Here is a 26,584-nt window from a genome sequence, read left to right as displayed (position 1 = left end):
ACTCCATAGTACATATCCCGGCGAAAAAATTTACATTAGTTTTTCTCAGGACGCTCGATCGATAATATAGTGGTATCGAGCGGTAAAGAAGTTGCAACGGTGAGTAACGTGTAATTATCCCAATCATTCTAATCCCTCCACCTGTGTGCTAACTGTTCACATAATTACAGAAGCTGCACCCAAGTGTTCTACAAATCATGAGATACCGTCCTCTGCCGGTTGTACCGTTAATTTTAACGACTAATCCGTGCCATTAAATGGTTCTGACCTGATGCTTGCATGATAATTTGTGATCCTTAATTATGGGACTCGCTGGATACTAGTTGGAATCATTTAGAGTTGCTTAATATTCTGAAAAATATTGAAAACTGTAGTATCTGGTTATAGTGTTCAATTAAGAGGTAAAAATTGTTTCAGAAAATTTTGATATGGCTGATTCCTATTTTGGCGGCACAAGTGTCACAACGTATCTTAATTAACTTAAAAAAAACCTAGAAACTTATCATTATTATATTATATCCATCAACTTAACATCTTATTATCCGTGCTTGGTAAAAAAAAATTTCAAGATCAGAAAAAAATTTTATTGTAATGATTCTTATATTTAAATTCAAATTTGGCGCCATTACTTCCAGCTATTGTATCAAAAAAAGAATAATCACCTTAATTAATTTAAAAGAGACAATACCTCATCAGTATTGTATTACATACACTAAATTAATATCCGAGTATTCATAATAAGATACAGAATTATGTGTACGTAAAAAATCTGTTTTAGGGCAACATTGCAATCGAAGGTAGCTGGAAAAACAGGAAAAATGGATGCTCATGACGGCAACACGGGGTCTCAGCTTCGTGATCCATGGCTAGATCTACGTGGGATGCCGCGGGCCGTAATCACGCCAGGTGGGTAGAGGCGAACAGGTATTTGGAGCGCGACAGAAGCTCTCCCGGCGTACGTTCTCCGCGGTTGGCTTCCACTGTGCACACGGGGATTCGCGCGTTACCTAATGTACATGCACAGCAAATGAAATTAGCAGCGATTAGGTCAGAAGGTTACCCAGTTCGCGTGCAGCAAGGTCGAACGAATCAATCGAATCATACATCGAACATATGCGCATGCATACACGTGTGCGCGTGACACTACGTACCTACGATCGGTAAAAAAACCATTACGTTGTCGGGCATGCAACGTTTTTTCGCGCGTTTGATGGAATGTCGGAAGATTTCTCCGAGATGACTAGGATTTTTCTTTCGATGTGTCATGAACGATGACAGAATGGACTGAGACCATCAGTGTGCCGCTTTTTATCTGCATTCAGGAGCACAGAATGACACCTCGCGTTCTAAGGTTAGCTTCGACGTAATAACTGTTTTCGAAACTCATTTTATTGCACACAAAATAAAATTCACTTTGTCGTTGTACCGCTGTATTCTAGACACCGTGTATAACATCTTATACACGTCGAGCCCAGTCAGCGTTACATTTCCTGTCACAAGTGGCATTTAACCAGCCGACCATCCACTGGTTCCTAAAGGATTATCCAGAGAGCGGTTAATCGCGAAGAGAGACCGACACCGCTGAAAATCGACGAGTCGATTGTTTGTGTAACTAGCATGCAGAGTGATGCCAGGCGAAGGGACGAATCGGTTGCAAGAAAAAAAGAGAGAGAGAACGAAAGAACGAGCGAAGGAGGGAGAGTAGGAGAGGTCACAGTGGTGGAATAACGTGGAATGGAATTGCATGGACGTAGCCAGTTCGCATTGAACTGCCGAATCGCGCGGATCTGTATCATTCTTTCTTCAATACGCGACCGATTCGTTCTTTTGCCACGACGGACGCTTGTTTGCGATTCATATTGCCGCCAACCGTGATCACAAGAGCCTAAATTTGGATACTTATGTGCAGGTGTGATCGTCGTTGAGATTATGTCACGCCTAAGTGTACATCTTGCAGAACACGTGGGGCGCTGGTGGAGGTTAACAGACTGTCAGGGTTAGGTTAGAATTGGTGACACTTGTCGAAGCGGTTTTGGGGGCGTTCAAGCGAGAGACAGGCGATAATAGAGGTTACCATGCGGCTGGCGGGTGTTGCATGTGTGGGCCTGCTCCCAGCAGCGGTGCTGTTGCTCTCGTTGACAAAGTGTAGGCCGGGGAAACAAGCCTATTGCCACCACACCCTGCGACAAAAAATGAAAAACGTCCGTAAACGTCATCTCTGGAGCTTCTCGGTTTCACATTGATACACCATCTTTTTGGTTCTTTAATCGCACCTTAATTCACTTTGTTTTATTACTAGCCACCGTGTAAGTTTGTAGGAGAGCCTCTGGTCCACCTAACAGTACTCTGGTCCACCTAACCCTGTCTTGAACCCTACAGGAAGCTAGTCAAAAAATTATTTCACTATGGTAGTAAAATTCGCGAACAAACTACACATAATAAACATTATTTTGATTATTGGAATTATTAGATTACACGTCATTACAATTCGCCAATTATGTAAGGCCAAGCTCTACAGAAATTCCAATTCCTTCAGTAAACAGAAATCATTAACAACATAGTGGCAGCAGCTGAAAGTAACCGGTAGTGCACATGCGCCTTACGTACCATTAGACGATGTTGTATCGCTACGTATTATGCTACAGTACCTTCTGACTTATTTTCTGCTTGTTAAGCGATTCCACGAGCATTTACAGTTAATTACACAATTTTATATAATAGATATAAAAATATTTCCTTTTTTAAAAAAATTGTTTCCTAATTGATCATACTCTCACTGTACAAATTGGTCGAGTATAAAGGATTAAGATCAGGTTGAAAATTGTTTAGTTAAAACTAAAAGGACACCCTATATAAGGATCAGGCGCGGGTCGCGTGTGCACCACGAGCTTAGTATGTGCGCCACGAGTATTTCGCGTCGAGCAGCCTGCCACGGGTGCAGGGTAGTACTTACGTACGTATGTACAGAACGTAGTTACGTACCGGGCATGCATCTTTATTATTGGCCGAGAACCCGTACGCGCAGCGAGAAGTTCAATGAACCTTTACAGCTACGTATGTATACGGACATGTATATACCCCTCTGATTGAACCTCTCCCGTGCATATTCGCCGTTGAAAATCTCACCGGTTCTCCTGGGAACCGGTGTCAGTTTGATGTACCATCATTAACTCCTATGTCCACGTACGAAATATTAGTGACTGTTCAATGAATTCAGTATCTGACCATTATTCAATATCCTCATTATCCGATACCTAATTAATTTTATATTCTTTATTGAATCAAATAGTGTATTATAAAATTAAGGTAAATAAAATTGCTGCTGACCGTCAGTGAAAAGTAAACTTCCATTAATTTTGGAAATTTGAAATATAAACAAACAATACATTATTATCTATCACCGGCGAGTTTGTATCTCTAGATATATCTCGACTTATCGTTTCTTATCGTAATAACTCCAATTCACTTAGTCGTTATATGTATACGAGAAGTGTAGTTCTTCAATAGAAAATTGTATACATCGCGAATACCGACCGTTATAGGTTAAGAAATGGTGAAAGTTCTATCGTAATCGGCTAATCGATCGATACTTCAAGGAAAGGAGGTTGTATCGATTATATCCAGTGATCTGCCTAACCAGTCTAAACATGTTTCGACAATTGTTGGACGTTTTTGGAGGGAACACGGTACATATATCTCGTTCCTCCGTTTACGCTCGTCCTTGTCACGATATTTCTAGACTTTGTGTTTAGTAGCATATTACGGTGCAGCTCGTTTCACTTTTCGTGTGGCGTCCTTCGCTTCTATAATTATTTAGCGCATGTTTCGTTTCTAGCCCGTGTTTATACATATCGCTACAGCGCGAACAGATTGAATTCGTATTCGTAAGAGAAGATATCCCGTCAAGGATGTCACAATTGTGGTTTCCATGTTGCACTTGTACCATTAGTCCAGAGTTCGTGCGCGTCCGCGTATTCGCCGAACAGACACGGGTCTGGAGGCTGCCTACTGACCGTGAGGAGAAGTTGGAAGATGATGTACCGTTTAATTGTATTCTTGTAATTTTTAATTGTATTGTATTTTCATGTTAATAATTTGTTGATTTACGGTTTGTTACAGGCTCGAAGCGGAATGTCCGTGGGTTCGGGAGGGCGAGCACCGTTTAAACGGGCATCAGCCACTTCTATACCAATCACGAAAAAGTCCACGAGAGCCCGGTAAGTGACTTTTTATTTCCGCGTTGACTAACTGATTAATTTTTAAAAAATTGGCATACAGATGTATTTTAGAACATCATAACATAATGCATGCAAGAGAAACTTAATCAGAAAAATCCCCTTTCGTGATTCATTGAATGTGCTTTTTAACATTCATGCGAAACGAAAGTGTATTTGTTTATTTCTGAATTTAATTTTATAATGTTCTGATGCAGACGATGTATAGGATAAACCTAACATCTTATCGGATTTGTGTTTGCGGTACGAGGGCCAAGAAGACCCTTACCATTTTCGTGTCGTTCCCAACATTACCGATTCAGCATAGAATAAGATTACAACATTAATAGTGGTTCAAATTAGAAGGAAATGTAAATATGAAATTGCAAATAAGAAAATAACGTAATTGTTTATTAGTAGATGATTCATCACATGCACGTGTTCTACTGCTGTCAAAAGATCGTCAATAGTTCTACCCACGCAATCTAGTATATGTATTTACTTATGTACTTATCTTTACATGCAGATTTAACAAAAGAAGGATCTTTTAAGCACAGACGAGGTACAGGGTAAACCTAACACCTAATATATTTTTGTATCCAACGTTCTGAAATACCGATCGTGTAAAAAATCAGAGAATTTATTATGCCCTCTACGATATAAAGCGGAGAGTTTAGGAATTATATACGATTCAACCATGATTCAAGATGGTAAAGTCGACAGATGTAAAAAATCCTCTTTAGTTAAATCTGCATACAAAAATATATACACATATTGGGTTGCTTGAGTAGAACTGTTCATGGTCTTTTAACAGCATACTAATAAACAATTACGTTACTTTCTTATTTGTAATTCCATGTTTACATGTAGTTCTAATTCCGACCACTACTAATGTTGTAATCTTATTCTATGCTGAATCGGTAACGTTGGGAGCGACACGAAAATGATAAGGGTCACCTCGGCCCTAGTGCCGCGGACATAAAGTCCCATAAGATGTTAGGTATATCATGTATATACCTCATCTGTGATTAGACATTTGATTTGCTTTTAACATAAATACATATAAATTCGAAATTCTTCATGTTTTATGAAGTTTTCTTTTCATAATTCTTCCAGTAAGAAGTTTAAATTTGTACTTAAAAGATACATTTATGGGAACTGAAGTGTACCAGTATAATGCCATTTTAAAACCGGTTGATATTGGGGATATAGCTCAGTGGTAGAGCATTCGACTGCAGATCGAGAGGTCCCCGGTTCAAACCCTAAAAATATTAGATTAAAAATTTTAAAAATGGTTTTCCTAATCGTTGTCATACAGCTGGTTATTAATAATATTTTCCTTTGTTTTAAATATTCTAATTTTAATATTTTTTTTCTACATTACTAGAAAAGTTCAATTATCGACTACTTGTGTTTAACGCGGTACCGCATTATTAACATGTGAATCGGTGTAACACAAAATAAGTACAAGCTCAAGTATTGCACAGTAGAGAAACCAGCAATATCGCCTTTTTTTTCCTTTATTGAGACCACTTGCTCGCAGTTTATGTAAGGAGTCTGGGTTAACCAGGTACATATATACAGACACGAAATGAAATCGTTTCGATTCGCGGGATCGTCATTTCTAATAAACGGATCGAACAACAGAGGGCATTGACCAGCGGTCACTGATGGAACTGACCCGTCAACTCGTAGCTTCTCAATGCATGTTGTAATTGCTCGTTGAAATTCCTGAACCCTATTTCTTCCTAACGAACTCATCGCGGATAATAGCGACTACCAGTGAATGTGTCATACCTTACGAAATACTCAAACAACCGAATGATAATGAAATTAGTCTTATATGATATCGATTTACGGATCGATTATATGTAACAAATCAGTAATGTTCGATTTTTTCACTTCGATATCCAGCGGCCATTAGAATCGAAGTGTCAGAAGTAATACGAGACCGTTCAACATTCAGAAAGTTAAATCGTCGTTGTAATTCGATAATGAGTTTGTGCAGTCCTTGCCAGGCGCAGGTGGGAGTATTATCGCGCCTACGTGTTGCACAATCCTTTATTAGTCATTTGCATACTCCTTGCAGGGACACTGGTGCAATCTTTTGCTCATTGAAAATTCAACGTATTCTAACCCTGTTACTACGTCACCAAATATGGTCTAAATTACTTCTTTTCCAATTTTTACACTTATTTTAGCAACTGCACGAACAGATCAAATAATATGACATTCTGGTTTCGAATTTCAGATCGAAGCCAGATTCAAGGCCGCCATCGGGCTCAGGTCGAAAACGCGACGTGGTCTCGTCACTTTTCAGTCCGAAAAGACCAGCGAGCAGAAAACTCGAGCGTCCTGTCGGACACGAGACGAAGCTAGATCACCGACACAAGTGAGTGTATATAAACGATTATGTTACCGCGTGTCCCGCGCGATGATGCGAGCCAACCAATGACACGTTTCACCCAGTAGGCGTGCGTGGCGCGGTCCTCTTTAGAAAGAACGAAAAAAGGCCAACAACAAAAGAAAAAGAAAGCAAAGGAAAACGCACGATGCGTGGTAGTTCGTCGCTAGTTCGCACGGGGGGTCGACGAACTCCTCGTGCACGCTCCTTTCTCCACGAATTCTTGGTATCACACGGTATATAGACAGTTTCAAACGTCTTTGTATGTATCGTGCAAGATGAGCGTCTAAATTTTCTCCCGGAAATTATGTGACATATTTATAATTCTTATAAAACTTCAAATTAAATTTTCATATCTAATAGTATTTCATTATGAAAGGACAAATAAGAATCACTTGTTGCATTTCCAGAAGCGAGGATTCGGTTTGTGTGAGTTAGAAAAGTGGAAGTCGAGGTACTTTCTCTCGCTGTCGAGATACGTTGGCGATTGCGTTGCGCGCAGTAGCTTTAGCTTGGCAAACGAGCAAATTCTGGTCTGCAGAAAGCGCTACCGCGCTTTAAACCAGTTCCTTTTTTGCACCAATTGCAGTTTCCTTCTCCCTTCTCTGTCTCCTGCGACGAAGAGCGTTACCACCTCCACCAGGGCTCGAGTGCCTCTTCAAAAATTGCTTCGTGAAGCCTCGAGGATGTAAAGGTCCCACATATGCTGACTTAAGGGGGCAGTTTTATAAGTCAAGCCAAAAATTGCCCGGTTTTCAAGAATTTATTTCTAGTAAATTATTACCTAAAATTTGGTGCCTGTTTTTCTTCTTCACATTAAATGATATTTACGCCTCAGAAAAAAGTTTTTTACACATTTTAATTACATTAGTTACATGTTTCGAGAAAAATGTGTCTGAAGTTAATTTGATAAAAAGAAGTAGGGTTGGAATGTTTGTACACAGGTCAGTTCTAACCTGTTGCTCCCTACTACTACTAATCGGTTCGTTCCTTTTGCAGGGGCACTTAACCCACCAACCTGTACGCATTTCTTCCTCCCAACATTCCCCTCTGAATCATAGCATTTGACGTAAGAGGTCCACTCTAACCTACCACCGGCCAACTGGTCTGATCCTGTTCCAGGCACTCATAAATCAGGCTCTGCATTATATCAGACTGATCACGTCGTTTCCTAAAGAACATATATTAATCGTGAAATTGAAATTTGCAAGATTCTATGCTTGTACAGCTGTTGGAATGAATGAAAGTAAAATTTTTGTATACGTTATTATATATTAGTGAGAATATTATCAACGATCAGATAAAGTTCTCCCCATAAAGATGAGCCCAAACACGACTCTATACGAACTATTTTTTGCTGAAAATAATTATGCCGGGTGTATGGACTCCTATTTTTCCAAACGAAAATAAAAAAAACAATCGGAATGAGGTTGTGTTAGTGCTCGTTTCCATCAGAAGAACCTCACTTGTACGTTGGTAATACTCTCATAAATATATAATGAAAGATATAAAAATTAAAGAATTGCTTTCTCTTGCTCATAAAATGGCAAGTTTATTTCTTAGTTTGATATACTGTCATTTCTCAGCCTCGAATGCTCTTAGTCTAATGCAGGGATTACTGTAGTTTAGTATAGCAGTCCGCGTCGACATTTGTCCGTTGCGGTCACTTAATTAAAGTTTAAAGATGCGGCTCTTTGCGCGAGCAAAGAGAAAAAAAGAGGAACAGAGTAGGAGGGGCAGAGTATGAGCAGGGAAGAGTTTGAGGCGCAGGCTGATTCTTACCGTGCCCTAAGTGGCGACCGCTCAACAGATCGACGACCGACTCTGACAGTGAGAGCGGCACTTGGTCGACGTCGAACGACCTACATACCCAGTGAATCAAAAGTTAATGAGCAGTCCGTTTGATTGCAGTCCGGTAACTTCTTTTTATTTACGAAGAATCGCCGTGAAACGGTTCGGCCGAGTGATCACGTTAACGATAGCTTTAAGTTGCGTTAAATCTTCTGAGGATATATCATACGTGCGATCGATAGTCGATAAATTTCCAACACGAGCTGAAATTGAATTTTTTTTGTCACTAATAATCATCAAATAGCTTAATTTAATTAAATTAATTCTTCTTAATTTAATTAAAACTTAGAATTTTTGCACATCTAATAACATTTATGAGTATTCTTCTACCTCTTTTCAAGACCTTGAATAGTACTAAAAGAATTGTTTTGTATAAATACAACTATGACTACTGTCCAATTTCCCCTAGTGGAAATTCATGCTATCATGAATGAAATCATTATGAAGACGAGCCTCTTTAAAGACTTTTGAATAAGGGTAAAGTCAATTGGTAGAAAATGGGGAAGAGAATGACGTCACCGTGTGCTGAGGAAGAACCAGCATCATCAGTTTCGCGTCTTTATCTATTCCTTGTAATTGTTTATCTACCACTTCCAAAAAATCATTCAGAAATTGTAAGGCAAAACAAAGAACGCACACACCGTCCTCACGTTTACTTTTCCACACTTCTTCGTTCTATATTTGCACAAATGACTGCGGTCGTCGCTGTTTACACTGAGTATAAATTTTTGTATCAACCGTATCTCGGCCACATGACAAAAATACGTGATTTCGCAGTAGATCACGGCCAATTTTAACACGTTTACTGTTCGAGACATAAAAAATAATCTTTTCATTTTAATATACTAATTATGTATTTGATGACAGATTTCTACATTTATATTACACTTCTGATTCAATTATCCATGTAAAAATGTAATCATGAATATTTTTCTAGGACAAAAAACACATGAATCAATGTACTGATACTATGATGAAAATAAAAGTTTTTATATTATTCATTATACAGATATCGTCATTGCGTAGGTGAATTTCTCCCAACAAAAATGAGCCTAAACACAACCCAATTCCGATTACTTTTATTTCCGATTCGAAAATTGTAATACACCCGGTATAACGTTTCCAATGAAAAATTGTCTGAATAGGATTGTGTTTGGGCTCATTTACATCGGGAGAACCTCACCTATTCATTGATAATATTGTTACGAACATACAATGAAACGTGCAAGATTTTTCAGATAATTAATATTATAATGAATCTGGGGACTACTATATTCGCCAGTTCCAGTCCACCAGAATTCACAGAAATTGTTATCTGCATGTGGAAAAACGTAATCGCGCTGCCTATAAGTCCTACACCTGGCGATAACGATATCTTTTTCGCGTCTTCTTGGACGCAGATAAAGCCACGCCGTCAGCAATGTATGTAATTCTTTCCACGACGAATCGCGATTAGGATTTATATGTTCGATGTCACCGTGATTCCGGGAAACTATATTGTGCATACGAAGTATACTATTCGTCAGCCTTGATCTCATTCTATTTTAACCCTGTAAGTGGCAGGAGTGATATACTCTGACGAAAACATTTTTCTTTCCACCAAAAAAAAATTGTTAAAGATTACTCAACCTTCAACCAGTATTATGGAGCTAAAAGAAACTAAAATATAATTTTTGTACATTTAAAATTGCTTAAAAATAATTCCTGACATTAAAAAGAACGAAAGATCTTATTTTAAATTAAGACAATAGGGGTCAATTAAAGGATCGAAAGAAATTGTCGAGATAATAAATGTTTAATCGATCTCTAGAACCCTGGCGTGGAACGCGGTGACGTATAGCCTGTTGCATAGAGGTATCGTATAGCATATTAATCGAGGTATGAATAACTCGTAAACGGCGTGTCTACATCGACATCGACATTCTTCCGTTGATATTTCCGTAGCATCCACCATCGTACGCCGGAGAAATGTTAATTACACGCTAGATTGCAATTATGCACTGTTCCAGACAATTAGGAGACCATAGGGTATATTTAAATTTATCAAAATTCTGAACACGTACTATAAGTTATTCTTCTCATATTTGCTTTGGTGATTATGTAAATAGCTTAATTGTAAGTCGTGAAAGTATAGAAAAATCGAATTAGTCGCTTATACCATGATATATCGATTTATGGTATACATTGATTCTTAACTGTGTTGTCGAGATAAAAATGAACAAACTTTTATGTATTGAATTGTAATAATTATCGTTAGATGCATTTAGTACCACGAATAAATTTTCGTGAAGTGCAACAGGTACTATACATAACCTATAGTTCGCACCAAAAACATTCTGGCAGCACATACATACATACATAGATCGGACGAAGTAGCGCGTCGGTAAAGTAGGTTAGCTTCTCATCGATTTAATTCATTCTTAATAAACGCATCTTCAGACTCTATCGCGAAAGCGTACAAGAGGAGAAAAAAAGTGAACTGGGTCGTTGAACGTTTACTTTCGCAACACCCTGTACAATAGGCTCATTCTGTCGAATCCGAGACTTTTTCACGGTGCACGCCGGTCAGGACACTTTAGAACAACGGTATACAGGATGTTTTTGAAATATAGATAGAAGTATAAAATTTATTAATAAATAGATGTCGATTAAACAATCATTTTTAGGATATTAAATTGTTTAATTTTTAGAAGAACAAAATTTTTTATCCTTTTTGTGGTTCAATATGGTCGTCAATACTTTTAACGACTAGGAAATGTGCGAATACTTGTTCCTAACGATAATGTTACTATGGTAAGCGAGTTTACATGCGTGTCAGCCGTATAACACGCGATCAGGTGTATCCACAGACGTGTGCACTTTGTTCGCGTTATTTCCTTCGCCATAGAATCGGCCCGTATCAGGTTACGATCGCCGGAGCCCAGTCATCGATGGCTCAGAAACACGCCGACTTGGCTTTCTGCGCTCTGGATACTCTCTCTGTTCCATTTTAATTGTACAGGGTGTTTATAAAAGTTGTTGCCCAACTTCAGGAGCGTGTAGTACTTATCAAAACAAGGGAAAAAGTCTTAATAAACATAGGTCTAATAACTATTAGTTTCGGAGTTACGAGACGTTTTTATCACTAATTGTAAGACATTACTTTTACAGCATATGTTCGATACGTTCCCTGTTCATTTCGGCACACACTTCTACACGTCTCCTCATAGATGCACGCACGCGTTGAAAGATCCCTAGCATTTCTTTTATCACTTGGCAGGAATTGTTAATATGCTGTTTTAATTCATCCAACGAAGTCACCATTCTTATAGGTTTAAAGCAGGAAAATCTATTATCATCGAAACTAATGGTTTTTAGAACCATGTTTTTTAAGAATGTTTTGCTTGTTTTGATGAGTACTACACGTTCCTGAAGTTTCATAAACACCCTGGCAACAACTTTTATAAACACCTTGTATATAACCTTCTACTAACATGGTAGTAGATTCTCGTTTGGATTTAAACGTGAAAAAGGGTCAGGTTTTGTAAGAAAATTTACAAAAATACACTGTGTCGTTTTCCTTATTCTTATTTTTATTCATAGATGAAATTTGGAACACTGTGTATAATATTCGTTTGACTTTCTCTCAGTTTTACCTGTAATCGGTATTTCCACTGGTATGGATTTCCCTTATTATAATAATCTGGATGTAAATTTAATCCAGACCTAATATAGATCAAGTCAAAACTTAGACAGATTTAACCCAGACCTTGGCAAAATTTTAAACTACTGTATACTGTTAGTGTCAGCTTAGTGTTTAGATTAGAATAACATTTCCAACATTTCGAATTTTAAATCAGAAAATCTTTATCAACAACGTAAGAAAAAGTTAAATTAAATTATTCTTATACATGAATTTTTTCTCTTCTACTCACTAAGTAACATAAATGCCCTCTGTAACGTACACTTGATCTTACAAGCGACATCTGATAACAAATATCAGTAGTGGTAACCGGCTTTGTGTTAGGACGTAGGTCAAGGGTTCTTTACGGGTTCTTACAGGAGAGGCATCCCTGAGGAGAAGTTCGGGCCACCGGGTACATACCATATGTCGACCGTATGAGAAAACTGGTCGACGGTGAGACGCTGCAGATTCCGTGGCCTCCTTAAGCAGCTTCTGCCCCCCCCCCCCCCAATCACCACCAAGTGCTCGCCTAAGCATACTCCACGGAGTGTATACTCGTTCCCACAGAGTTGGTACGGTCTGCCTTAAGTCCCACTACAGTTCTCAGCAATTATCTGACTTTTTCTTCTCGATCGAGATCTCTGTCTAAACATCGAAAGAGAGATCGAACGATTAAAGCCATGTAGATCTGGTCGGTCAAACAAGACCCTTCCTAATTATAGATGCATATATATGTAATTTGGCGTCGTTAATTGTTCCAGGAAATCCCCTTTTATTATTATACGAGATACATGCAACACTGGAAGGTATATATGTATAAATGTACGATGCAATAGAGTGTATAATTAAATATGTATCATTTTAACAATATGTAGATTGACAGAGTTAAGCCGATCTTGTGAGAAATCTAAAGGAATGTTATGCAACAAAAATTTCACTTTCTATCTCGAACGCATCTTACAGGCAAGCATCGCGATAACGATTATTCATGGTAGGTAATGAAATACGTTCGGCTTCCCCCCGATGTACATATATACCGACGAATATTTCGGATCGGTATCAGTAGTGGTCCAAAACAATTCCAGCATCATCGTTACCGTAAATTTCAGACGCGTTCGACGCCTAGACGCGTTCCAAGCCCTTCCTCCAGTCGTGGCCCGGGTAGGGGAAATATAATAGTGGGGGTAGGACTTGTTGAGACTTGTGCTCAGTTCTCGATGCACTGTCTTAGGGAGTGTGTCGTCTCTCCGTGTTTCTCAGAAGAAAATTTGTGGAATTTTCGTATTGAAAAATAATCATCAACATTTTTAGTATTCATATATCCATAATTGTGGGTCCAGAAATGAAGGACCGTAGTGTACACGAGTGACTAATGTGATACAATCAATGTGCTTGAATAAATCGTTGGAAAGGTCTCGATCAAGCGAATTCGACGTTCAAGGATGCAAGCGTATCTCTCGATGAGGCATCGAGAGGACGCAGGCTCGCGGTCAGGCTGCTCGAAGCAACAAGTGGTCGCTGTCGGCGGCTGAGAATTTGTGAACACTCGTGAGAACAAATATACTAGTCGAGATCACGCGTTCGCGTATATCGAATCCTTGAATAATATCTAAGCGTAGAATGACGTTACTCGACATGGGAAGAAAGGAATTGGATACTGTTGTTTGCGGTGTATTCTGGTTAAACCCGAAACTAGATGTTAATTGGACGCCGTGAAAGTGGCACGCTCTCCTTACAGAGAATTCCGTAGAATTTCACGGTGCATCGTCGTACTACACGAGCTTTGTATAGTATTTATTTAAAAAGTGGAAGAACTGCATCGAAACGGTGTATAACATTGAAATACTGTGTTTATGGAAATACTAAGTTGTTTTGACGTAGATCCTCGCATTATACGAACAGATGTAGTAATTTTCAGAAAGTGAAAAAGTTGTATAAACGAATATGTGTAATATTAAAATATTTAGTGATTTTGAGAATATTAAAAAACCGTCACCATGAATTCTGGTAATTTATTCTTGAACTTATATTAATAAAATTTTTTTGAATGGTAAAAGTGTATAATATACAAGTATGTAGTGGGTGTAGTAGTATCGAATTGTTAATAAGGTCTAAAATGAAGTTCTCATCGATCAAGATCATGTTACTTAGTCAAGTGCGTCGAAAAACTCAGTGAAGACCCACAATCCCTTGCTATGTAACAATTATTCCATAGTTTTTGTTCAACGCACCCCGTAAACGGGTTCAGGTGCAATGTTCGAGCAATAAATATTTATTGCTGAACGATATTAACAACGAATAATGAATTTAATTTCGGTTGAGTGGATAAAGTGAAGCGTGACGAGCGACCATGATGAAGTTCAAATCGCTGTTTCGCAGAGGACAGCAAACCCAGCCGCAGCAACAGCAACAGCCGACGCAGCAGCAACAGCAGCAACAGATCTCGCTGCGTCAGGCGTCCAGCGCCTCCTCGCTGGAGGCGAAGAACGAGAGCCAGTCGGTCGGTAACTGGGGCTCTCTTGGTAAGGAAGGGACAAAGGGACACGCGAAGGGCAATCTCAATCCCAAGGGACCCGGCAAGGGGTCCAGGATGCAGGAGCTCGAGCGTGAGATCGAGGTGTTACGCAAGGAACGAGTGAGACTTGAGTCGAATCTACGGGAGGCATCTTGCGACTCTCAGAATCTCCACGAACTGCGAGCTGAACTCACTTCTCTCAAGGTAACCTTCCAATATTAATAAAAAATAGCGGAAAAGTATAATTGTAACAATTCTTACATCTTAATTTGATTAACAACGTAGTACATGTAGTTTAAACGTATTTTCACCGGTTGATTCTACTGTCCTATTGATATATATGTATATAGTATCGATCTTTTGGACCAATCAGTATTTTTTAAAATGGCGGAATTTTTGAACAACATATAAGGTTTAATTTGCATTTCAAAATGTTTAAACTTTAATAAGATGAAATTAAGATGTTGTAAAAGAAGAAATAGAGTTCCCGCCGTTGCTTTTTATTATCGTCTCCCCCTTTCGTTTTCCTCCTCACGTGAAGATTTATTTCTCTCACCCCGATCCCCATTCCACTGTCGACGTTACAAGGAAAAAAAACGCGGAGAATCATATTCGAGGGTGGTTTCTTCACGTCAACAGATGTTGGCAGGACCTATCAAGCGGTTGTATTCTTCACGATACATAACTAATGATTCAAGGTGAACGTGGGTGATCCTTTTTCCCGGCTTGTAGTCGCCAGTATTGCGAAAAGCGGATGTTACATAATCGAGAACATATAATAAACTTAGTTTAGGTCGTAGTACTCAAATGATTAGTTCATTTAATTATTAATTCTCGAATAGCATCTTGAAACAGAGTTACGTAAATGACATTGTATTATGAATCTAGTAGACCGACGTTCTTCAGAAGAATCTGCTCATTTCTGCAAAACTTACTTTCTCATTATTATGAGAGAAAAATAAAACATTAGGGTTAAATAATTCATCGATTGTTTCATTCAATTAAATATTTAGTTAGGTTTTTTTATTGTAGTAGAGTTAAAAGTTATAATCTATTAGGAATTAGGGTTGAAAAATTCATCGATTAAGATACAGTTTACAAGAACATTTTTGGTATTATTTTTCTACTTGACAAATTTGATTGATGATTATTTTTTTTTCTTCTTTTCCGAACGTTACATTAAAACGTTATCCCGCGTATTTAAAGAATAGCCAGAGGGCGTAAAACGTGGGGATGTGTTTACGAAGGAAGGAAGCCTGTGAAGCAAAACGACCGCGAACGCTATGAAAAAACGTTGTTTCTCTTCATCTACGGTAAACGACAAGGGGCACCTTACGTTATTAACTATCCACGCTTGCACGACAAGTCGTAAATAGACGCTTATTACCGCTTTTGAAAGTATCGAGACGATTATTCAAACGTTCGTGGGACCTAACCTCGATTAATGACATATTCGCCGTGTAGTCAACGGAGATCGAGTAAAAATCATTCACCTTGAATTACGAACTTAGATTTCTCGGTATTGTCATAGTATATCATGCGGCCAGGCGTATTATATTTATGCCACTTGATTCGAATAATTAGAATCCGATCGACCACCATATTCTCATATATGTAAGCGTCTAATATCGTGTTTATTAAAGTAAATAAAACAGCAAAGACATGTAGTAGAAAAAAAATACTAATGATTGTCTTACTTTTTATAACGCGACCATAAAAAGTTTTATGATGTATTATGATTGTATTTTTCAATGCAGCATGTGTATTTTAAAATTCTTTTTTTTGCAAATACAGCAGCAGCATAGTTTGGAGCTAGAACGCCTCACTGAGGAGAACGAAACTCTTCGTGCAAGACTTAGGGACGTAGCACATTCTCCATTGTCGGATTCAGAGAAGCAACAGTTACTCCTGGATGCCTCGAGACTGCATAATTCAGCACCGGCGTCAATAGCAATCCCCCAAGATGAAGGTTCTACACCAGTCACGAGTATACCCCAAGATAATGCTCAGTGTACCACCCCAGATTGGGACAAACACTCATCTAGTTCTGTATCAGAGGTTTCTGTCGCATGTCTGCAGGATAGAATTTTGCAAATGGAAGAAACGCATTATTCAACGAATGAAGAGTTACAGGCAACGATACAAGAATTAAGCGATCTACAAGTATACAGATCTCTTTAATTCAAAACATTAAATGATAATATAAAGTTGTTACTATAAGATCTCATTTGCAGGCACAGCTTACAGAACTACAAGCTGATAATGAAAGGTTAACAGAGGAAAAGGATGTGCTGCTGGAGTCACTGTGTAGACAGACAGAGAAGCTTGAAGATTCACGTTCCAAGGTGGATACTTTACAGGGTTTGCTCTTAAGGGAAGAACAGCCTCAGGAATCTTCCAAAGGCTACAACACAGAGCGTGAGCAAAAACTAGTAGACCTTCTGAAAGTAAATACATCTAATATTGCAGAAACAAATTCCCCAAAAATCACAACCAATCATTGATTTAATTAACCAATTGCAGAGTGCGCAAGAGGAACGAGAATCGTTACTACAGAAACAAGAGGAACTGACATCTGAAGTGAAGACTCTTCGAGCAGCAGCTGAAGCCAGTGCAGCTGAGACAGAACGCTTAACAAAATGCGTACACTTGCTAGAATCCTCGGAGGAGACAGCGAACCTTGAGAGGAAGCAACTGGACATGGAATTGGCTGAAGCTAGGCAGGAAGGAGCGAATCGAACCATAGAAATAAGCAGGTTAGCCACGTTATTGGATAATGCCAGAGCTAAAATCGAAGAACTGGAACAATCAAGGCAGGTGGAGAATAAGAGTGAGGCTGATGAACTATTAGATGCAGCCAGAAGAGAGAAGGATACTCTGGAAACGCAAGCGGCAGCCCTGCAGGAGCAATTGGCACGTTCGCATTGCGACCACGACCGCCTTAAAGATCAATATTCACAGCTTCAAGAGGAATACAAAGTACGTTTCGTGCAATGATGATTGTTCGCCTATATAAAGGCAAAAGAATAATTAATTTTGTTTTAGGTAGCGCGCAATAATGCCAAGTCAGCCATTGACGACCTGGAGTATAGGTTAAATCAGCTGAAGGACGAGAGGTTATCCATGAGCACGGAGCTGCAGCTTGTCAGAGACTCTCTGGCAGAGCTGCAAGCACAATGTCAGAGGCATTTAGAGGACAAGAGGGAGCTAAAGGCTGCTTTAAATGAAGCTCAGCGCAGAGAACGCGAGGCTCAGTCACGTCAATTCGAATTAGAACGCGCTCTTGCCGAAGAAAAAAAATTGAGGCAGGAGGAGGTGGCAGAATGGGAACAGTTCCAAACGGATCTCCTGATGACCGTACGAGTGGCAAATGATTTCAAGACAGAGGCTCAAAGTGAGCTAGAGAGAGTTGTGATGGAGAACAAGGCACAGAGGGATAAATTAAGAGCTCTGGAGGCGCAGCTTGACAAACTGAATAAAGGTAAGTAGAATACTTTTAGGACCACCCACTTTGTGTACACTTTTATTGTTATTACTAAACACGGAACGATATAACCTCTCAGTTGTCACGATGAATTAGGGAAAGTTTATCAGAATGTATTGTTAAATGTTTTCACGAATCGACAAGGATTAGAACTATGATTAATACAATACATATTGTTCTTTTTCTTTTTTTTTCTTTTTTTTTTTTCAATTTCATTTGGATGCCAGGCAGCACTACAGGTAATGGAAATTCTCGCAAGCCCGCAAGCAATATCTTGAAACGCGGCCGTACCATTATTAAGAAGCGGCGTGAATTCAAAAAAGACATCTCAAAAACTAACCTCTTGAAACCTAGAAACCTCGTTGAGTCTGGTTTAGATAAAGAGGAGTTAAAATTGAGTCCTGAAGACGATGTAGAATCTGATAACAGTGAAGTGTCGTGTTCTAGAGAGTCTCTAGATCTGAGCAATCAACTAATTTCTAGAAAAGAGGTCGAGCTTTGTCCATCTTTTGACCACGATATTTTAAAATTAGATCAGTCCGATGATGTATTAAAATTAGATCAGACTGACAATGTATTGAAATCTGTTGACAATTTTGAAGACCACTATTTTTTAGCCAGACGTTCATCCATAGAATCCGTCGATTCTGATGAGAAAGCATTGAATACTGAAATTTACCTTAGAAGGACAGATTCAGATAAATTTTTCAAGATGACTGAAGATTATCCAAAATTGTACTTATCAAATGCCTCTGCTTTAGAAGACAGTGCAGTTGTGAAATCTTCTTTGTTAAAGGACATAAAAGGCATTCAAAATATGGGCGTAGACTCATATGGTATTGAAATTTCGAACAGTCGGTTTTTTGTTCCTAGGAATTACATATATTCTGGGGTGAATAATGTGATGAATGATTTAAAATTTGAAGTGGATCCAGAAATGAGAAAGGTATTACAGAAGTGTACTGAAGTAATTAATAATTCTGTAAATACAGAAAATTTTCAAGAATTTCAACATGTAAATGAATCCAAAGTAGATGATGAATTTGTACTTGATTCAATGGACAAAGAGAATTCCTTGCTTTCACAGTTGCCCAAAGAATATGAAGAAAAGAATGATTGCTTTCTCAACAAAAAGCGCAGATTATTTGTAAAAAAAAGTGAATCCATATCTGGTAGTGAAATCGTGGATTCCCTATTAGATACAACTCAAAATCAAAACGTTTTCAATTCTGCTTTACAAAACAAATGTTTTGTCACCTCTTTGGATAATCTGAATCTACGTACCTGCTCCTTTGATAATCTGGACAGTAATAATGTGAAGAAAGTAAAAAAGAAGAGGGAACTGATCAGTGATTATGACAACAAAAGTGCAATACAATACAAAAATACAAATGATGTGTCTTTGAGACCAAAGAGTGTTCCAATTGAATCTTATTTGTCCAAGAAGTTAGATGAGTTCGATTTTATAAAAAAAGAGAACACAGAGAACACGTACACAACTTCTAGAAGGGACAAAAGCGAGAAGAATGTGGACAGTTACACAGAGAAGCACGGTACATTTCCTATTCTCTCTTCTTTAGAAAATTTGCTTAAATCTCCTATTGATATTCCAGTGGCACCAATCACTTCAAGACACTTACCAAAGGAACCTTTGAATTCATATTCAAAAGTATTAGATTCTACATCAACACAAAGGGCCTTCAGTAAAACAATGAAACTTGACAACATACAGGAAACCAGAAAAAACTTGACCCTTTGTGAGATGAACAGACTGAAACGTCTTAAATTCTTGAACATGAACCTATCTCAATCAGAGCCAAGTTCTATAGTTACAGAGGGAAAAAAGTCATTGAATAGTGAAATGTTAAAAAGCGAAAGTGATAATTCAGATTCTAAAATAGGTCAGAATGGTAGTGAATCAACAGCGAAGGATAAATCTCTGGTAGGGAGGACATCGTCGTTGAGAGAGAAATTTGAGACAATCGTAGAAGATGTGGAACTGAGATCAGGACGTCAAATAGGTACAATATGAGACAAAGAAAAAGTAGTGTGGAAACGTGATTGCTTGTATTTTTGCAGAGTTCAACACCTCCTCATTGTCTGTCCTGGTTTCTTACTCTAGCAAAAGATATTGTTGAAACACTTTTGTAATACACCCTTCTTGTTGCTAGTCTCAGATATGTCTCTTCTAGGCCCCACTATATTTTTCACCTGTCACACGTTATTTGGATTAATCGTTACGTTATAATACCAGCTTACTTTGATTTTCTATAGTTTTTGTCTCCACCCACTGGAATTTTGCTTTTATGTTTTTATCTCTTTGTCAGCCTGTACTTTTGACACTGGAGTAAGTAAGTAGGTGCGAGCGTGCGTGTTTGTATGCGTGTACTAGTGGGTCTTCTCACTACAGGTTAGAAAAAATGTAATCAAAGTTTTTCTCATTGATTATATTTGTTACGCTTTTCTTTTATATGTAAACATAGCGCTTATTGCTTTTATTTTTTGTTTTGTGGTTACATTAGCCGAAAAACAGTATTTTACAATCTTTATTTGTTCTTTGCAGCTAACCAAAAGGTACAACAACCACAGCAGAGGTCATCTAGCACGCCCACGGAAACTCAACAGTGCGTGTTGACCAGCGTTCAACAAGAAATCGCAGCTCGTCGTAAAGCCAACATTTCCCGCCAAGATTCGAGGCTTTCCGTGAAATGTTTAATAGAGAGTATTGAGAATGCTACAAAACAAGCAAAAGCGGGTATGAAATATGTAGAACTCTTTAACCCCTTAACGCTCACATTTTTCTCAACTTGATGTGCCAAAATGATCAATTTCATTTTTTTTTTTTAAATTATTTCCTAAGCGAGTAGGAACAAGTTTCCCATTTATTTTTAATGCTGTAATTTACATTTTTGTCATAGAATAGAAAAGATAGCGCAATGTGGAAAATGAAAGAAAATAATTTTAAAGAATTGCACTTTTTCGAGGATTAGTTGTGCACGTGTAAGACATAGGCATGAGCGTTAAAGGGTTAAACAATCCTACATAACCTTTCTACGCAACGACGATGTAAGAATTTTTCATTTTAGGTCCTGGAAGTCGTAGCAGTTCTACGTCATCTCTCAATTCCATCGGCACGAACGACATAATGACACTAAAAGCTCCACTGAGAGATCAACAGCAGATAAATAACCTAATCTGCACGGCGAACACAACGAACAATAATAAAACTCAAGCCGCAATCACGAGAAAACCTTTATCAGGTAATTTATTGTATATTTAAACAATAATTAACAACATTTTCATCCGTCAATCTTCAAATACCGGTCTTATTATCATATCTCAGCACAAAATACTACCTGCTTCGAAATAAGATTATTTTTAAATTCCTTCGATTAACTCTTTGCACACTGTGTTTGACACAATATCAACTCATCGCTAAGACATTTAGATGTTATAAAAGCTTTCAATAATGATCAATGTAGAAACAAAGTCAACAGTGCCGGTTGTGTTGAGCCCTGGAGAGCTGCTGGACTCAGCCGCGCTGAACGCCAAAGCGATCGACTTCGTGCGCCGCAACAGCGTCACAGATTTATCAGAAAGGAAAGATCCTCTGTGCGGATTAATTAAAAATGGCGGCTCAAAACGGAATGCGTTGCTCAAGTGGTGTCAAAACAAGACGCTTGGCTACCGGAATATTGACATCACGAATTTCAGTAGCTCGTGGAACGATGGTCTGGCGCTCTGTGCTATCCTTCATTCCTATTTGCCACACAAGGTACCATACGACACGTTGACGCCGGTGGAGAAACGGCGAAACTTTTCCATTGCGTTTTCCGCCGCTGAGAGCGTCGGGATACCTACTACATTGGTAAGTTACGCATAAATAAAGTGTTCCCTGGGTAGTGTAACATTTTTCACATCGAGTTAGGTCGTTTTCAGTGCGATGCAAGCGCACGAATTTTTATATGGTCTTTCCATGCATTGCGGGCACCTCTTTGCGCCCACCTCGCATTGAATGCCCCAGAGTGATTCCACGCGAAATCGATCACTTTTTGACATCGACATCGGGGATTTTGTTCCAAATAAAATATAATGTAGTTCACATGAAATTAGGGGGAGTTTGAGTCATCATTTAGCTGATTTCGAATTTGTTTAAAAAATACGTACGTTTAAATTTGGCAATTTTTGCCCATTTTTAAGAAAACAGGCTGTGCTTATCAATTTTTATCTCGGAAACTATTAGTCGAATTGAGCTCACTTTTTTTCGTTTTAATTTAGAAGGATGGCCCTATTGTAATAATATTATTGTTATTTGAAAAATTGATGTTATAGTACTGAAAATTATAAATAAATTTTTATTTTGTAAATTTCTCTATGATGGGCTAGAGGTGTTCAAATTAAAAAATAAAGATATGGTCACATTCCTTGAAATTCTACCTATAACATGAGCCCTTTTCCAGGATGGAGAGTGTAATATTAGCATCACAAGGAACTTGGAAAGGGACTGATATACCCTTGTTTTAAGTAAGCGAACCACGCACCCTGCTCTCCATCCTGCAAAAAGGCTCATTTTATAGGTAGAATTTCAAGGAATGTGACCATATCTTTTTTTTTTTTGTCTGTACGGTCTATGGATGCCCGTGCGGGTGAATACATGTATATTCGCATTGGAAGCGGCTTTAGGACATGATTATATTTACATTCCCACCTCACTTCACCGGAACGAGGTCCCCCCACTTGGGCAGTTAGTCAAAGTAGACCTGACTGATGCTTCTTGTCAGAGTATCTGTAGTCAAGTTGCGCTCATAAATATTTTACTCAAGAGGGTCGTTGAGTGGAAAATATTAATAGTAGTTTTTTTTCATTCACAGAATATAGGTGAAATGTGTCAATTGGAGCGACCTGATTGGCAACAAGTCATGACGTACGTGACTAGTATTTACAAACACTTCGAGACGTAAATTTCGGTACATTATCGCCTCGAGGCAGGTTCTCCCTCTCCATCCACCATTGAGAATGTAGATCAAGGAACAAGATCATCTAGTCAACCGAAGAAAAGAAAAATTCTACAGGGGCGAAGGGAAAACTTGGTTTTCCCAAGGACTCTTCTTTTTTTTTCTCTTGTTTTTCTTTTTTCTGGATTTCCAAGGATCGCTGGATTTTATAGCACTGCCTACCTACTCTAATACTACTACCGCCTATATTACACTTATCTATATACACGTGATAATCGCGAGTGAAATTCGACGGGACATAACCTAACACCAAATGGAATTGCTTTTTTTTACTATGAGACTGAATTTAAATATACATTGCATATATTATATATATGTGTTAAGAACCGGAGCAAAGAAATAGAGGCAGGGATATATATTAAAGAAAAGAAAGAAAGAGGTATACCTCTGCAAGGAGAAAGAGAGAGAAAAGAATGCTTTATACCGAGTCCACTTTGTCTACCGTGAAAGTATATATAATATTGTATGTTTTCAGTGCCTCTTTGGCAAAGCCAACGTGTTATTATAATTACATACATGCAAAAAGAAGATTGATTTCTCTCTACTCACGCTCATCTATCGTGGTCTTGCATTTTCTGTCTTGTAAGCAAAAAAAAAATACGAGCGTCGAAATACGATATTTCCGTTCCTCTTGTACTGTAAGTATTTTTGTACTTGTGTGTATTATTTTTCGAGAAAACTTTTGTAAAGTTTTACGAAAAAAAGCGAAAGAATATGTACAGAACGAAGCGCCTTAATTTAATGAAGAAGAAAAAACGAAAGAAAGACCTAATTTATTGTGTATTAGTCACATTTTTTAGTATGTATACTATCGGAAGCCCGTGCAGCAAATCTATTAGAGACGGAGGAAAAAAAAAACATCGTTTGAATGCTCTACCTTCTAAATATGGCAAGAAACAAACGAACACACGTGCGCGCGCGCACGCGCACACACAATGATATATACATACATACATTAAGGATTAAGTTCTCTGTGATATAGCAAGATAGCCCCGAAACAGAGATAAAAACGTTATCGTTATTGCTCTTATTATTATTACTATTATTATTATTATTATTACTGCTATTAATACTATTACTACTATTAATATCATCCTCATCGTCATTGTTGTACCATTGTAGACAATATGCTGTCTGACATAAAACAATAAACTTGCCTAATGACTATTTAAAACCTAGACTTGTTAAATTCTCATATGATAGGAGATCAATACATACATATAATAATTCAGTTTAAATTAAGTAAGAAATCACTTTAATAAATTCGAAGATATTTACAGTTTGCATATATTTACAATCATTAATGTAAAAGGAGAAATTAGTTTTCAGCAGTTCTATACCTGTGCAAATGTGCACATACATCACTTTCCCAGCATTATGTCAGTTCTGTTTGAAAATGTTTCATATATTCATCCCTTTATCACGATTCACTCACATCCATCTTATCCTGATCTTTTTCTCCAGCATAATACTCATTTGCTGGTTCAACTATCTTATCAGTATCTTGTACATTTTGCCTAGAGTCTGGATCAGGTTCAGGCTGTCTCTCTTCCTCTGGTGGTAGTGCATCACAAGGAACATCTTGCATTTGAACACTTGGAGAATGTTGTATCATTTTCAAGTTATCATACACGTGCCTTGTAATAGCTTCTAGATACTGTTTACTGTTTGCATTGTCTTGTCTCGTTACAACATCTGGATGTAGTGTAAAGTCTGGTGCAAAGTATTCTAAGTATTCTGTGTATGGTAGCTCATTACTAATATGTTCATCAACAAGCAAAGAAGTTTCATAAGTCCAACAACGTGCCACATTGCGCAATGTGTAACCTCCTCCACCAACAGTGAGTAATGGTACATTTAAATCCCTCACAAACTTCACACATTCTCCATGTCCTTTTGTACTTAAGCTGAAGCAACCAAGACGATCATTTGCTAGAGAATCTGCACCACATTGCAAGACTATAGCAGTTGGTTGGAAGAACTCCATTACATGAGATATAACTGGTTTGAATACTTGAACATAAGATGCATCATCAATGCCTTCCTTTAAAGGAACATTGACAGAATAATATCTTCCACTTTCTGCTCCTATTTCATACATATCTCCAGTGCCAGGAAAGAAATAGTTTCCATATTTGTGGAAGGACACAGTCATCACTCTGTCTGTGAGATAAAATGCTTCCTGAACTCCATCACCATGGTGGACATCGATATCTATGTAGAGTACTCTGGCATGGTATTTTAATAGTTCTAAGACTGCTATCACAATATCATTGATGTAACAAAAACCAGAGGCTTCAAATTTCTTCGCATGATGCAGTCCTCCACTCCAATTAATGGCAATGTCACAGCAATTGTTGTTCAGTTTTGTAGCACCCTCCAAGGAAGCACCAGTGTACATGGAGCAAAAATCAAATAATCCCTCAAAAACAGGACAATCATCGCCCACGTTAAAGTGACTCAAATACTTAGTATATCCTTGTAGATTCTGTGGAGTCACTCTTTGCAGAAATTCCACATATTCGTCAGAATGAAAACGACACATGTCATGGGTGCTCGCACGATAAGGGCGGTAAATCTGCATCTTTTTGTGTAAACCATAATTGAGTACCAAACTGTGAATTACAGCGAGTCTGTGAGGTTTCATGGGATGTCCCGGCCCATAATGAAAATTCCCGACATCTGGATTGTAAAAATATGAGACTTTTTTGTTGTAACTCATTTTGAGGTTAAAGCCCGCCTTTCAAAATGTGCAAGTATAGATGTAATATAAACGAACACTTTTCTCGCTAATACGTCCACGATATCATTATATAGAATGAAATAATACAAATTTCGCCGTAATAATTTTCACCATAATTAATTTCTAATTAAAAAATGTCAGAACATAACCCAAACGTCACCCATGTGTCCTTTCTATCTGGAGAACCGTCAATGAAAACAAAATATATGGGGCTAATTATGTACCCAATTTCCATTCAGTAATAAGCCACAAATAATCGAGTAAATACCAAAATAATCAAAATGACCACCATTGAGACGCGGATACACCAATGCAAGCGATCTCTAAGCGTCTCTTTGTCAGTTTTCTTACTGCCACCTATGTGTTCTCATTTTCAACACTATTGTCATTTAAAAAATTACAACCTTCAATGCTGTTTATACTTTAACCAAAAACAATATATTTTGAAATACATTTTTTTCAATGAAAGCTTTTTACGAATTCAAAAGATCGATACTATCGCACTGAAAAATTAGATAGCATACTTGTCAAATGGAATTATCGTTCAATTCAACATTTTTTTACTGCATATACAATGGCGATTTAGAAGTTAATTCCAAGGATAATTGATAAATAAAGAGAGTTTTATTAAATTTTATAATATTTTTAAATTGAAGCTGTTTTAAATTGATTTTATACGCTGCGGCCATTCTTG

The 26,584-nt window shown here is 38.0% G+C and overlaps 2 protein-coding genes across 5 annotated transcripts; one reads left to right on the top strand and one right to left on the bottom strand.

Moving 5' to 3' along the window:
- The first annotated feature begins 334 nt into the window (after positions 1-334).
- Positions 335-23,667, top strand: LOC108573366 (cytospin-A). Of its 4 annotated transcripts, XM_017935786.1 has the most exons (15): positions 335-401; positions 779-906; positions 4,120-4,217; positions 6,466-6,606; positions 14,513-14,852; positions 16,443-16,811; positions 16,883-17,095; positions 17,172-17,404; positions 17,462-17,627; positions 17,694-18,129; positions 20,034-20,153; positions 20,696-20,887; positions 21,219-21,392; positions 21,615-22,000; positions 23,004-23,667. In XM_017935786.1, exons 3-15 carry the CDS (start codon positions 4,132-4,134, stop codon positions 23,091-23,093), a joined length of 2,946 nt encoding a protein of 981 aa, XP_017791275.1. In that variant the 5' UTR covers positions 335-401; positions 779-906; positions 4,120-4,131; the 3' UTR covers positions 23,094-23,667. The 4 variants fall into 4 exon arrangements, with proteins under 4 accessions (XP_017791275.1, XP_017791274.1, XP_017791276.1 ...); XM_017935785.1 differs by having other exon boundaries at positions 17,172-17,627; XM_017935787.1 differs by lacking the exon at positions 20,034-20,153 and having other exon boundaries at positions 17,172-17,627.
- Positions 23,668-24,567: 900 nt separating this feature from the next.
- LOC108573289 (histone deacetylase 3) lies at positions 24,568-25,894 on the bottom strand. The gene has a single exon (XM_017935689.1). The coding sequence runs from the start codon at positions 25,867-25,869 to the stop codon at positions 24,568-24,570; it is 1,302 nt and encodes a 433-aa protein (XP_017791178.1). The 5' UTR covers positions 25,870-25,894.
- Positions 25,895-26,584: the final 690 nt, after the last annotated feature.

The sequence above is a fragment of the Habropoda laboriosa genome, unplaced genomic scaffold (genome assembly GCF_001263275.1).
Source record: "Habropoda laboriosa isolate 0110345459 unplaced genomic scaffold, ASM126327v1 scaffold134, whole genome shotgun sequence".
NCBI classification, from domain to species: domain Eukaryota; kingdom Metazoa; phylum Arthropoda; class Insecta; order Hymenoptera; family Apidae; genus Habropoda; species Habropoda laboriosa.
This window is presented reverse-complemented; position numbering and strand designations above follow the sequence as displayed.